We start from the raw sequence: 13,702 nt of genomic DNA, 5'->3' as shown, positions 1-13,702 counted from the left end.
CCAACCTGGACACAGCATATTACTTGAGAACACAGAAGTGCTGGACCACTCTCACAACCACCATGTCAGACTACACAAAGAAGCCATTAAAATCCACAAGCATGTGGACAATTTCAACAGAAAGGAAGAAACCATGAAAATGAACAAAATCTGGCTACCAGTATTAAAAAACTCAAAAATTACAACAGCAAAACAACAAAGGGGAAACAAACAGGCACATAAAATCACTCTAAACAAAAGATTCCCCCCAGGCACTTCCAAACCATTGAATGCTAATCAAGGTGATCAGCTGAAACATTCAAACCTAGCCCCAGCAGACAAAAGTCCTTTGTCCCACCCTGGTCATTCCACATATATATAAACCCATTTTTCCTACGTCCAACAGACCTCACTACCTCTGAGGATGCTTGCCATAGATGCAGGCGAAATGTCAGGAGAAAAATTGCCTCCAGAACATGGCCATATAGCCCGGAAAAACCTACAACATCCCAGTCTCTAGAATACTTAAAGGTTCAACGAAGTTCTTTATTAATGAAAACAAACAGGTATTTCAAGGCTTTCTTAACAGTCTATAGGCTCTTTCAATCTTGTCCACAGGGAACAGGCACTATCTTCTTAACTGTAACTAATGGGGAAATCCTTAACTTCTAATCTGGGCAGTCTGTCTTTGCCTCTGTTGGCATGGAGCCCCTGCACCCGGTACCAACTGCGTCTGGCTTCCACAAGTGACCCTTACCAAGCAGAGCTTTTTCCAGGGAAAAAGAGTTCAAGTTTTGGTGATGGCTGGCTGAAGTCCCTCAGCAAAGGAGCTGTAAGGCTGTATGATCCTCGGCCAAGCTGTAGAAGACGAAGCTTTCTACAGGAGCTCTTGGTTTCATGTCCTGTATGGAAAGCTGATCTGTGTGGACTGAACCCAAACTGACTCCTTTTCCCTCCAAAAACCCAAAAGGGGGCGGGACCAGGGAACCTAACTATAATTGACAGGTGGCTTGCCCTATGATTGCAGCCAAAAGAAGCCACCTATCTGCAGAGTCCCTGAAACTTAGGACTACAACAAACATTCAATGTACCTGCACAATTCTGTATGGCCTATCTAGAGCATAATGGAATCTCCTCTTGCATAGATGTTCATTGCCTCCACAACTACAATACTCTCCTCAACTACCGTCTCTGATATTTTGAACAGAGATTGCACTGCTGCATTGTGCTGGCCTTTTCTTTTCCTGTCTCCTGTTCAAGGCAATATCCTGACTTCCTTCTTCAGATCTAAATTGGCATGCCACCTATTCTACCGCCTTAGATCAGTCCCTGATCTCACTTCTTCACTCTCTTGGAAGAGCCTTGGCACTGCTTTCCTGTAGTCTCTAACCTGCCACTCTTTTCTATACAACAGAAGGAGTTGAACTGTGGTCTCCCTGGGAAGCCAATCTCTAGATGCTAATTTTTTTCAGCATGCAATTGCATGTAAGATGTTTTTTGTAAGACGTTTTGTAAGATGTTTTGTGAGTGTTGTGCACTTTGAATGACAGGTAAAAAATGTTTTCGACAAAACATCTCTATGGTACTAGACCCAAATCACTGTTAATGAAAATGATTTTACAACAATGGTTCTCAACCTGTGGCTTCCCAGGTGTTCTGGCCTACAACTCTCAGAAATCCAGTTTACCAGCTCATGGGTTCCCATCATGTGAATGATTCATAGGCCCCCTCCGCATGGAACATGGGCCATCCTAGGAATGATGGCCTTTGATCTTTGATATTGCTGTTTTTAAATTGTGTTAGATTTTAGCCTGTTCTTGTAAGCAGCTCTGAGCCCCAGGGGAGTGGCAGCATATAAGTTTGAATAATAATAAAATAAATAAATACAGTTATTTATTTATTTATTTATTTATTGTGTCAGGGGCAGCCAGACAATTCTATTACATTTCTAACAGAACAAAACAAACAAACAGACAAAACACAAAATTTGCAAGTTTGGTAGTTGATTAAATGTCCTTTGACCAGTATCTGGCCACTTGGAGTGCCTCTGGTATTGCCGCAAGAAGGTCTTCCATTGTTGCATTGCAGCAGGTTGCATTGCAGCAGGTGGTCAGTGGTTTGCTCTTCTCCACACTCGCATGTCGTGGATTCCACTTTGTAGCCCCATCTGCAGAGAACCAAATGGCATCTCAGTCCTCTTGATTTTCTACAACAGTGGTTCTCAACCTGTGGGTCCCCGGATGTTTTGGCCTTCAACTCCCAGAAATCCTAACAGCTGGTAAACTGCATTTCTGGGAGTTGAAGGCCAAAACATCTGAGGACCCAACTGTTTTAGATGAGGACCAAGATGCCATTTGGTTCTCTGTAGATCAGGTAACTGTATTTAACATCATTGCTAGGGTGATCTATGGTCCATGTAGAGGGGGCTATGAATCATTAACACGATGGAAACCCATGAGATCTTCCTTCAATAAAGAAAAATAACCAAAACTACTGCTGAATTGACATCACTGCTTATCCTCACTGCTGGAAACAAAAATGAGGCAGAAAAAGCAGAGGCAAAATATGCAGAATATGAGGTAACCGTTACATAGTAGGCCTCTGCATTGATAGTTCACCCTACTGCGCTGGGTTGACTGGTCTGAAATAATATGCATAAAAGTATCACTCACACAGCTTCTGTTAGTCTGGAGGCTGAGATTTCCAGACTTTCAGGAGCTACAGTATCATCCACTGTTAGAATATTTGGTGATTTGACATCAAAGCCCACCTCAAATATATTTTGTATGGTCAGCAGTAGTAGTAGTAGTAATTTTATTGATTAGCCCTTAGGCCATATCACAATAAGAAACAGAACAACAAGGCCTGACAAGACCTGATCACACTCCATGCAGAAAGTTAGCAGTATTATCTGAAAAAATTCTGGGCAACATAGTGAGAACATAATCAGATCCACATTTATCCCATATCTGACTAAACAAATACTATAGTACCATTTCATAATGGCCTATTATCCATTATCAGAAAATTCATATCCTAAGCACTCAAGTACCCCAGGGCAGTGGGAAAGTAGATTAAAACTATGCTCACAAAGTGGGACTGAACCTCAAGAAAAACTGTGGATAATGCTGCTTTATTATACCACATCTCTCCATATTTGACTCCTTATAGTTCCAGAGGCCTCAAAGGAGAATAGGGAAATGCCACTGTTCAGGAGAGTATCGTGAACATGACCAAATCACTTTTATTTATATAACGACAGCACACATTTTTCTTTTCATATTGCAGAGATGATCACTTACCTTGTAATGAGACCAAAGAACTACACAAATTACAAACAACTCAAAGCAAAACGTATCACCATCACTACGAATTCAACCAGTTCTTCCCACAAGCAGGGTGAGAAACATCCAATTTACAAAATTCACATCCACATACATGTTTGTTTTAGAGCTCTATCACAGCAGGAAAACTTCATTTTGATTTTCATCCTACTCACAGGCTGCAGAATGAAAATATCATAACCATCTTGAATAGGTGGGCACTCATGTCTCAAGCACCACTGATTTGGAGTAAAATATCAATTGAAAAAGCAGAAGACTTGAAAAGCTTTGCACCTGCTAAAGGTCTACATCTTTAATAAAGTTCAATGTGATTAAAAATATCTACTCTACAGCCCGGGGAGATATGTGTTGTTCATTACTCACTGGGTGGGAAAGTTTGCTTAGCAATTAATATTCATAATTATAGTTTACACACACATCATATACATCATAATTTAAATGTAGTTTTGAACTAAGGGTCAAGGCAAATAACAGTAATATACTAAGTAATACAAATAGTTGCAGGAGTACCCAAAGTTAATTAAATCAAATAATGTTGACGTACAGCGCCTCTTCTTCCAGATTCATGTTACCTACTGTAATATTCATAGAATTGTGGGTAATCCAGTCCAACCCCTTTCTGCCAAAAGCAGGAAAATTGCATTCAAAGCACCCTCAACGGATGGTCATCCAGCCTGCTACAAAGCCTCCGAAAAAGGAGCCTCCACCACACTCCAGGGCAGAGAGTTCCACTGCTGAACAGTTCTCACTGTCATGTTCAGGTGGAATCTCCTTTCTTGTAGTTTGAAGCAATTGTTCCACGTCCTAGTCTCCAGGGCAGCAGAAAACAAGCTTGCTCCCTCCTCCCTATGACTTCCCCTCACATATTTATACATGGCTATCATGTCTCCTCTCAGCCTTCTCTTCATGCCTAGCTCTTTAAGCCGCTCCTCATAGGGCTTGTTCAACCTTAAGAAATGGGGCTACAAAGTGGAATCCAGGACATGCGAGTGTGGAGAAGAGCAAACCGCTGACCACCTGCTGCAATGCAACCTGAGCCCTGCTACATGCACAATGGAGGACCTTCTTGCGGCAACACCAGAAGCACTCCAAGTGGCCAGATACTGGTCAAAGGACATTTAATCAACTACCAAGCTTGCAAACTTTGTGTTTTTTTTAATCCGTTTGTTTTGTTCTGCTAGAAATGTAATACAATGATCTAGTTGCCCTGACACGATAAATAAAATAGGGCTTCTTCTCCAGACCCTTGATCATGTTAGTCGCCTTCTTCCTCTGGAAACTTTCCAGCTTGTCAACATCTCCCTTCAATTGTGGTGCCAAGAAATGGACACAGTATTCCAAGTGTGGTCTGACTAAGGCAGAATAGAGGGGGAGCATGACTTCCCTGGATCTATACTCCTATTGATACAGGCCAAAATCCCATTGGCTTTTTTTTTTGCCACCACATGACTTTGTTGTCTTTTGTTCCCCTTCCTCCCCACGAGGACTCCAAGATCTTTTACACATCGAGACAGGTATCATTGCATTTCAGTATCATTGCATTTCATTATTTCTGCCTAAGTGGAGTATCTTGCATATTGTTCCGAGCCTCAGCAAAAACGCAAGTTTTTTTCTTTGAAACAACACAACTTCCATGCGCTATAAGTACAATATTTTAGCCACAGCTATAGCCATACCCAAGTGGAAAGGGTCTTTTATTAAACATGACGTATTCCATCAAATTTCAAACCTATCTATTACGTGAACAGATTAATCTACATTATTATGATCATACTTTATTTATAGTCCGATTTTCCTCCACAGCTGACTTAGAAAGCAAAGTGATTGCACACAGAAAGGATCAACATTAAAACAGCATCAAACTAATGAACATTTTTAAAGAATTCAAAGCATAGTCATTCTACATAATGGTTCTAGCCACAAAAGCTATACAAGTATGCTACTTGAATGAATGGGAAAGAAAGGGTTTTTGTGAACCAAGAATTGGCAAAAAACTACCTCTGAGTATTCCTTGCCTCAGAAAGCCTGTATGGGCTATCAGGTCCAACCACTTGCTCAATTCAGGATCTTTGGCTAGAGCCAGAGCATTCCCATGTAGCTGTCCAGCTTCTTTTCAAAGACACTGAGAAAAGGAGACACCATCACCGCCTTGGGCTAAACTACTATCACTGCCAAGAACTTCCTTCAAAAGTTCAACCAAAATCTATTCTCCTGTATCTTCAAACCATTTCACCTTAAAATAATAATTAACCACCTAGAATCACCCATCAGACCATGAAACAACTTGCATTTCACCATGCAATCCTCAATATATATATGATCCTGAACTGGAGGCAGGAGGATATACATTCCCCAAGACCCAAGACCCCTTCCAGACAAGTACCAAGTCTCTTCACTTGACCTCACTGATTTTTATTTTTTTGTCGTATCAGGAGTGACTTGAAAAACTGCAAGTCGCTTCTGGTGTGAGAGAATTGGCCGTCTGCAAGGTTGTTGCCCAGGGAACACCTGGATGATTTGATGTTTTTATCATCCTTGTGGGAGGCTTCTCTCATGTCCCCGCATGAGGAGCTGGAGTTGATAGAGGGAGCTTATCCGCCTCTCCCCGGATTCGAACCTGCGATCTGTCAGTCTTCAGTCCTGCCGGCACAAGGGTTTAACCCACTGCGCCACCAGGTGCTCCACCTCACTGATTTATCAAGGATGATAAAACATCAAATCATCCGGGCATCCCCTGGGCAACATCCTTGCAGACGGCCAATTCTCTCACACCAGAAGCGACTTGCAGTTTCTCAGGTCGCTCCTGACACGACCTCACTGATTAGTTTGCTTTGTTCTGTTAGAAATGTAATATAATAGACTGGTTGCTCTGGCACGACAAATAAAATAAATAAAATCACCGTAGACACAAAGATAAACATTGTGCCAAGGGGTGCCTGATGTCTCAATATTTGCTTTTTTTGCTGGACACAGTTAAGCGGGAGAAATTTAAATAGCTCTCCCTCTAAGTGCTTACGCACTTAACTGCCAAAAACAAACTTCCTGAAAACATAAATTTGCATAAACCGATTTTAAAGTCTGCTTCCTTTTACATTTCTTGTTAAATATCACTTCTCTCTGGCAAAACACAGCAAAGCAGGATTTTACTTTGAAGTAACCTCATCAAATTCTAAAAGTATTTTAGAATTCAAAGTACCCCTGACGGAAAGTATTAGAAAATTAGAAAATAGATTAGCAATACTTTGGAAGGGCATCAAAGTTGCTCAGTCTCATTGCTGTATCTATCCTAGACCTAACGCAGCTTTTTGGGCCCCTTTTAATTTTACTTTCACTTTCTTCTTCTTGTTTTCCCCCCCAGGTGTATATTTGGAGACATGGGTGCAATTATTGTTTCCCACCACCACCACCACCACAGCAGTTGAAAAATAGGCACTGTATAATTCCAGTTCTTATCCCTCATCTACTCTCAAAAGTAACAAGTGGCGACTCCAACCAAGTGCCACCCGTTCAAAGCGACAGGCCTGAATGCTAGGAATGGCAGGACTGGATTAAACGCCAACCCACATCAAAGTCACATCAAAAGATATCCAGCATGTGTTAGTACTCAAAACCCATGGGCTCACTGGGCACATCCCCTTCCCCATGCCACAGTGGGATGCCTTCAGGCCTTCTGATATTTAAATAAATATATACATTTTATATACATTCCAGATGCATAAATTCCGGCTCTGTTTATATTTCCAAACGTATCTCTCCCTACGAACCATCTAGGAATTTAAGATCTTCTGGGGAGGCCCTGCTCTCGGTCCTGCCATCTTCACAGGCTCGACTGGCGGGGACGAGAGACAGGGCCTTCTCAGCGGTGGCCCCTCGGTTGTGGAATGTCCTCCCCAAGGACATTAGATCGGCCCTCACCCTCTAACGTTTAGACAAAAAAAGTCAAAACCTGGATATGAGCAGGCTTTCCCAAACACAGTGTAGCTATTAAAGTCTGATCTCAGAACGGTTGGACAACGCAACTGGATAATGATTGGTAGTGAAATGCGGAGGACTTATTGTATTTTATTATGTTTTATTGATGTTATTTGTAATGAATTTTATCTATGTTAAATGTTTTTAATGTTTAATTATCTTTGTATTATTGTGGGCATCGAATTGTGCCATTTTATAAACTGCCATGAGTCGCCCTTGGGCTGAGAATGGCAGTATATAAATAAATAAATAATAAAATAAATAATAATAATCAGGGAAGCATCGATCCTCAGTCTGCAAAAACTGAGTGAGGCTATTGAGGGCAGGATGACCTCAAGGTCTCTCATTCATGAAGTCGCCATGAGCCAGTCAACTTGAACACGATTAACAGCATCTATATACGCACACAAGTATGTATAAATGATCATAATAAAGTGCCTCAATATCCTGAGGGGTTGAAGAAGAGGGCCAATTGAGCTTCTATTTATTTGATATATCTGTACTTGGTGCAGATTGATATCCCACAGGGGCATGACTGTCAGAGAGACTTCCTCTAACTTAGAAGTATCCCATTCATGGGGTTGCCTTGAGTCAGAGGCAGGCGATTAACAAACACACACACACACACACATGTGTAAATAACAATAATAAAGTGCCTTAACACCTGAGGGGATGGAGATAAAGGGCTCATTGAACTTCTATTTATTTACTGACATACATGTACTTATTAGGGATGGATTATGTCCAAAGGAGACTGTTGGGAGACTTTTCCTCTCACTTGGAAGTCTCTCATTCATAGTGTTGCCCTAAGTCAAAGTCAGATGATGAGCAAATACACACACATACACATGAGTAAATGACAATAACAGAGTGCCTTAATGCCATATAATATATATGTCTCTCATTCATGGGGTTGCCCTAAGTCAAAGGCAGACAATTAAGAAATACACACACATGTGTAAATGACAATAACAAAGTGCCATAATGCCATTATGTACACACACACAAACGACTCCGGCCCTGTTTACCTCTCCGAACGTATTCTCCCCTATGAAGATTATTAAGATCGTCTGGAGAGGCCCTGCTCTCTGTCCCACCGGCCTCGCAAGCGCGTCTGGTGGGGACAAGGGACAGGGCCTTCTCGGTGGCGGCCCCTCGACTCTGGAACTTTCTCCCACTGGAGATCAGAACCGCCCCTTCTATCCTGACATTCAGGAAACAGCTGAAGACGTGGTTATGGAGACAGGCATTCGACAAGTGAGCCAGATATGGATGGAGGATGATGAACAACGAGTTAGTGTGACGACTGACCATTGTAGTTATTGAATGTAATTGCTGTTTTAATGTTTTAGTGTAAAATGAATTATTATGTTTTTGTTAACTGTATGTGATATGATGGTTGGAAACCGGTCTGAGTCCCTCAAGAGAGGTGAGAAGGTCGGTATATAAAACTTTTAAATAAATAAATAAATATTTATGATAACAATAAAGTGCCTTAACACCTAAGGAAGTAAAGAAGAGGACCAATTGGACGTCTAATTATTTATTGACATATCTATACTTAAGACTGGTTTATGTCCAAAGGAGCCTGTTAGAGAAACTATTCCTCTCACTTGGAAGTCTCTCATTCATAGGGTTACCCCAAGTCAAAGGCAGACAATTAACTAACACACACACACATAAATGACAATAGCAAAGTGCCTCGATACCATATAATGGTATATATGTCTTCCATTCATGGGGTTGCCCTAAGTCAATGGCAGACAATTAACAAAAACACATGTGTAAACGACAATAACAAAATGGCTTAATGCCATATCACTGTAAGTGTCTCCCATTCATGGAGTTGCCCTAAGCCCAAGACAATTCAGAACACACACACACACAATATAATAATAATAAAAGCACCTTAATACCCTGAAGTTGTGGAGAAAAATGGACAAAACGAGCTTGACTCATATATTTGTACCCAGAGGAGGTTTGTGCCTGAGGAGAGAGAGACTTTTCCTCTTACTTGGAAGTCTACCATTCATGAGATTGCCTCTCGATCAGGCATGGGCCGGTAGGCTGTTAGGAATTATGGGAGTTGGAGTCCAAACCACCTGGAGGGCTGAAGTTGGCCCATGCATGCCCTCAGACAGTTAACAAGATACATAGACACACATCTATAGGATAATAACAAAGTACCTTAAAACCCTGAGGGGATGAAGAGGCCCAAATGAGCTTTTAGACATTGAGGGCCCTTCCACTCTGCCATATAAGGCAGCGTATCAAGGCAGATAATCCACAATATCTGCTTTGAACTGGGTTATCTGCCATATAATCCAGTTCAGTGTGGCTTTGATACAGCTGCATAGAAGGGGGATGTCTGACATAAGACAGATTCCTGTCCAAAAGAGGAGGCTTCCCTCTCCATCTCAAGGCCTGCTTGACAGGTCAAACTAGGCATGGGCAAACTTCAGTCCTCCAGGTATTATGGCCTTCAACTCCCACAATTCTAGAACTTGCTAAGGGCCCTTCCATGCAGCCCTATATCCCAGAATATCAAGGCAGAAAATCCCACAATGTCAGCTTTGAACTGGGTTATCTGAGTCCACACTTAGATAATGTGGGATTTTCTACCTTGATACTCTGAAATAAGAGTTGTGTGGAAGGGCCCACTGGGCCTTCCACACAACCCTATATCCCAGGATATCAAGGCAGAAAATCCCAACAATGTCTGAGTGTGGACTCAGATAACCCAGTTGAAAGCAGATATTGTGGGATTTTCTGCCTTGATATTCTAGGATATAGGACTGTGTGGAAGAGCCCTGAGTCCACACTGTTGCCTGGACCCTGAGGGCCCTTCCACAGAGTCATATAACCCAGAATATCAAGGCAGATAATCCACAATATCTGCTTTCAACTGGGTTATCTGAGTCCACACTGCCATATAGTCCAGTTCAAAGCAGAAAATGTGGGATTTTATATAGCTGTGTGGAAGGGCCCTCTGGGCCTTCCACACAGCCCTATATCCCAGAATATCAAGTCAGAAAATCTCACATTATCTCAGTGTGGACTCAGATAACCTGGTATAAAGCAGACATTGTGGGATTTTCTGCCTTAATATTCTGGGATATAGGACTGTGTGAAAGGGCTCTGAGTTCACATTGTTGCCTGGACCCTCCCACAGAGTCATATAATCCAGAGTATCAGGGCAGAAAATCCCACCATATCTGCTTTGAACTGGGTTATAAGTCCACACTGCCATATAATACACTTCAAAGAAGAAAATGTGCCATTTATATGGCTGTATGACAAGGCCCTGAGTCCACACTGTTACCTGGACCCTGAGGGCCCTCCCACAGAGTCATATAATCCAGAATATCGAGGCGGAAAATCCTGCCATATCTGCTTTGAACTGGGTTATGAGTCCACACTGCCATATAATCACTTCAAAGAAGAAAATGTGGGATTTTATACAGCTGTGTGGAAGGGCCCTCTGGGCCTTCCACACAGCCCTATATCCCAGAATATTAAAGTGGAAAATCCCACATTATCTGAGTGTGGACTCAGATAACCCAGTTCAAAGCAGATAATGTGGGATTTTCTGCCTTGATATTCTGGAATATAGGGCTGTGTGGCAGGGCCTGAGTGATATGGCTGTATGGCATGGCCCTGAGTCCACACTGTTACCTGGACCCCGAGGGCCCATCCACACATATAAACCAGAATATCAAGGAAGAAAATCCCACCATATCTGCTTTGAACTCGGTTGTGAGTCCACACTGCCATATAATCCAGTTCAAAGAAAAAAATGTGGGATTTTATCAAGGTAGAAAATATCGAAAACCCACATTATAAATAATACAAATAAAGTGTATAATAATAATAATAATAATAATAATAATAATAATAATAATAATAAAGTTTCTTATTATCTGAGTGTGGACTCAGGTAACCCAGTTCAAAGCGGACATTGTGGGATTTCCTGCCTTGATATTCTGGGGCATAGGGCTGTGTGGAAGGGCCCTTAGCAAGTTCTGAAATTGTGGGAGTTGAAGTCCAAAACACCAAGAGGGCTGAAGTTTGCCCATTCCTAGTGTGTGGATGGGCCCACTGTTGCCTGGATCCTGAGGGCCCTTCCACAGTCGTATAACCCAAAATATCAAGGCAGATAATCCACAATATCTGCTTTGAACTGGGTTATCTGCCGTATAATCCAGTTCAGTGTGGCTTTGATACAGCTGCATAGAAGGGGTCTGACATAAGACAGATTCCTGTCCAAAAGAGGAGGCTTCCCTCTCCATCTCAAGGCCTGCTTGACAGGTCAAACTAGGCATGGGCAAACTTCAGTCCTCCAGGTGTTTTGGCCTTCAACTCCCACAATTCTAGAACTTACTAAGGGCCCTTCCATACAGCCCTATATCCCAGAATATCAAGGCGGAAAATCCCATAATGTCTGCTTTGAAATGGGTTATCTGAGTCCACACTTATAATGTGGGATTTTCTACCTTGATACTATGGAATAAAGGGTTGTGTGGAAGGGCCCTCTGGGCCTTTCACACAGCCCTATATCCCAGAATATCAAGGCAGAAAATCCCACATTATCTCAGTGTGGATAACCCAGTTCAAAGTAGACATTGTGGGATTTTCTGCCTTGATATTCTGGGATATAGGGTTGTGTGGAAGGGCCCTTAGCAAGTTCTAGAATTGTGGGAGTTGAAGTCCAAAACACCTAGAGGGCTGAAGTTTGCCCAACGTTGCCTGGACCCTGAGGGCCCTTCCACAGAGTCATATTACCCAGAATATCAAGGCAGATAATCCACAATATCAAGGCAGATAATCCACAATATCTGCTTTCAATTGGGTTATCTGAGTCCACACTGCCATATAGTCCAGTTCAAAGCAGAAAATATGGGATTTCATTCAGCTCTGTGGAAGGGGCCTGAGACTTTTAGCAGGCAGAAACTGAGAACTCTTGGAGGCTCAGAAGGAGAGCCTGGCAACTCTTGGGAACCTCTGAGTGGAAATGAGGAGTCGCTTAAAGAAGTGAAGAAGCGGCTGTTGCCTCGGACGGGACCACCACCCCCTTGGGAGGGAGAGGAAAACCCCAAATATTTCAAGACCAAGCCACCACAGCGTCGAAAGCCACCCGGTGGCGGGTGAGGCCATCCCCGGAGGAGGTCAAAAGGTGGGAGTGGGGGAGGCCAAGTGGGGGGGAGGGGGGTGAGGGGAAGGGGGAAGAGAAGCGCGCGGAGGGGGGAGTGTCGGGGGGACGGAACGGCGGGTCCCTCAACGGTCGGTTTGGAACCTTCGGCCGCTCAGCGTTCGAAAGCCGTTGGCTGTTGACAAACAGCCCCCACCAATCACAGCGCCCCCTTTCTCTCAGTAACCGGGGCAGATTTTGTTTGTCCCCTTGTTGCTGGGGAGATTAGGACTGGGGCAGTTTTGGCGCCAAAACCCCCTACTTAAGAGAGAGAGCCAGAGGGAGAAGCTTTGTTGATGTTTACCTGGCGGAGGCGGCGGTTGTGGCGGCAAGGCTGGTGCTGCGGGAGGGAAGATGTCGGCGGCGCCGCCCGGGCAACTGCTGCTGCTGTTGTTGTTGTCCTCCCTCCTGGCTTCTTCTTCTCCTGCTTCTTCTCCTTCTTCCTCCTCCTCCTCTTCCTCCTCCTCGTCGCCGTCCTCGTCGCCCTCCGCCTCAGACACCACCATCTCCTCCTCCTCCTCGTCCTCTTCCCTCAGAGGAGAAGCCATGGTGGCGCTGAGGGAGAGAAAAAAAATAGAAAAACAAGAAAGAAAGGAAGGAAAATAGCAAAAAAAATGGATTGATTGAGAAAAAATAGGGGGAGGGGGCACGACCCCCCCTTCTTCCTCCTCTTTTCTTCTCAGGTTGCTTCAAAAAGAATTAAAAATCCAATTTATAATCATTAAGTCTTTTAAAAAAACAATCCAGCATATCTCCTAATTGGATATGGTCCTTTCTTTCTCTAAAAAAAATTAATATAATATTTAAATTCTGAGGGATAATAATTATTTTTTCCCACCAGAAGAAGAAGCAACAAAAATGGCCGCCTTTAAATTATTTTTAAAACAAAAATGCCCCCCCTCTTTCCCCCCCTTTCTGTTCAATCCCTCCCTTTTTTTCTTCCTCAGGAGGTATATATGTATATATATAACTCCCCCCTTCTTTATATATATCTTTAAAAAAATGGCTGCCTTTTTAACCCCCTCAGGGTTAAAAAAAAAGAATAAGAAAGATTTCCCCCCCTTTCCAAAATAAAAAAAAAATCAGCTCCAAATTTTAAAAATTAAAAACAAAAGCTTCTTTTCTTCTTCTTCTTGCTCTTGGCTATATTTCCTTCTCTTTCTCTTTCTCTTTTTTTCCCTTCCTTTCTTTCTTTCTTTCCCCCCCAATCTCCTCTTAA

At 42.7% G+C, this 13,702-nt stretch overlaps 1 protein-coding gene across 1 annotated transcript in view; it reads right to left on the bottom strand.

Annotated features, from left to right (window-relative positions):
- CHD3 (chromodomain helicase DNA binding protein 3) overlaps window positions 1-13,362 on the bottom strand; it is a 108,247-nt gene extending 94,885 nt beyond the window's left edge. Inside the window, exon 1 of the mRNA XM_067469717.1 lies at window positions 12,788-13,362. Coding sequence (XP_067325818.1) covers window positions 12,788-13,031 — 244 coding nt within the window. The 5' untranslated portion in view covers window positions 13,032-13,362. The remainder of the gene's footprint in view (window positions 1-12,787) is intronic.
- Between the last annotated feature and the right edge of the window lie 340 nt (window positions 13,363-13,702).

This window comes from Anolis sagrei, chromosome 6 (assembly GCF_037176765.1).
Source record: "Anolis sagrei isolate rAnoSag1 chromosome 6, rAnoSag1.mat, whole genome shotgun sequence".
NCBI classification, from domain to species: Eukaryota; Metazoa; Chordata; class Lepidosauria; order Squamata; family Dactyloidae; genus Anolis; species Anolis sagrei.
Note: the sequence above shows the minus strand (reverse complement) of the source record. Positions and strands in the feature narration are given on the sequence as shown.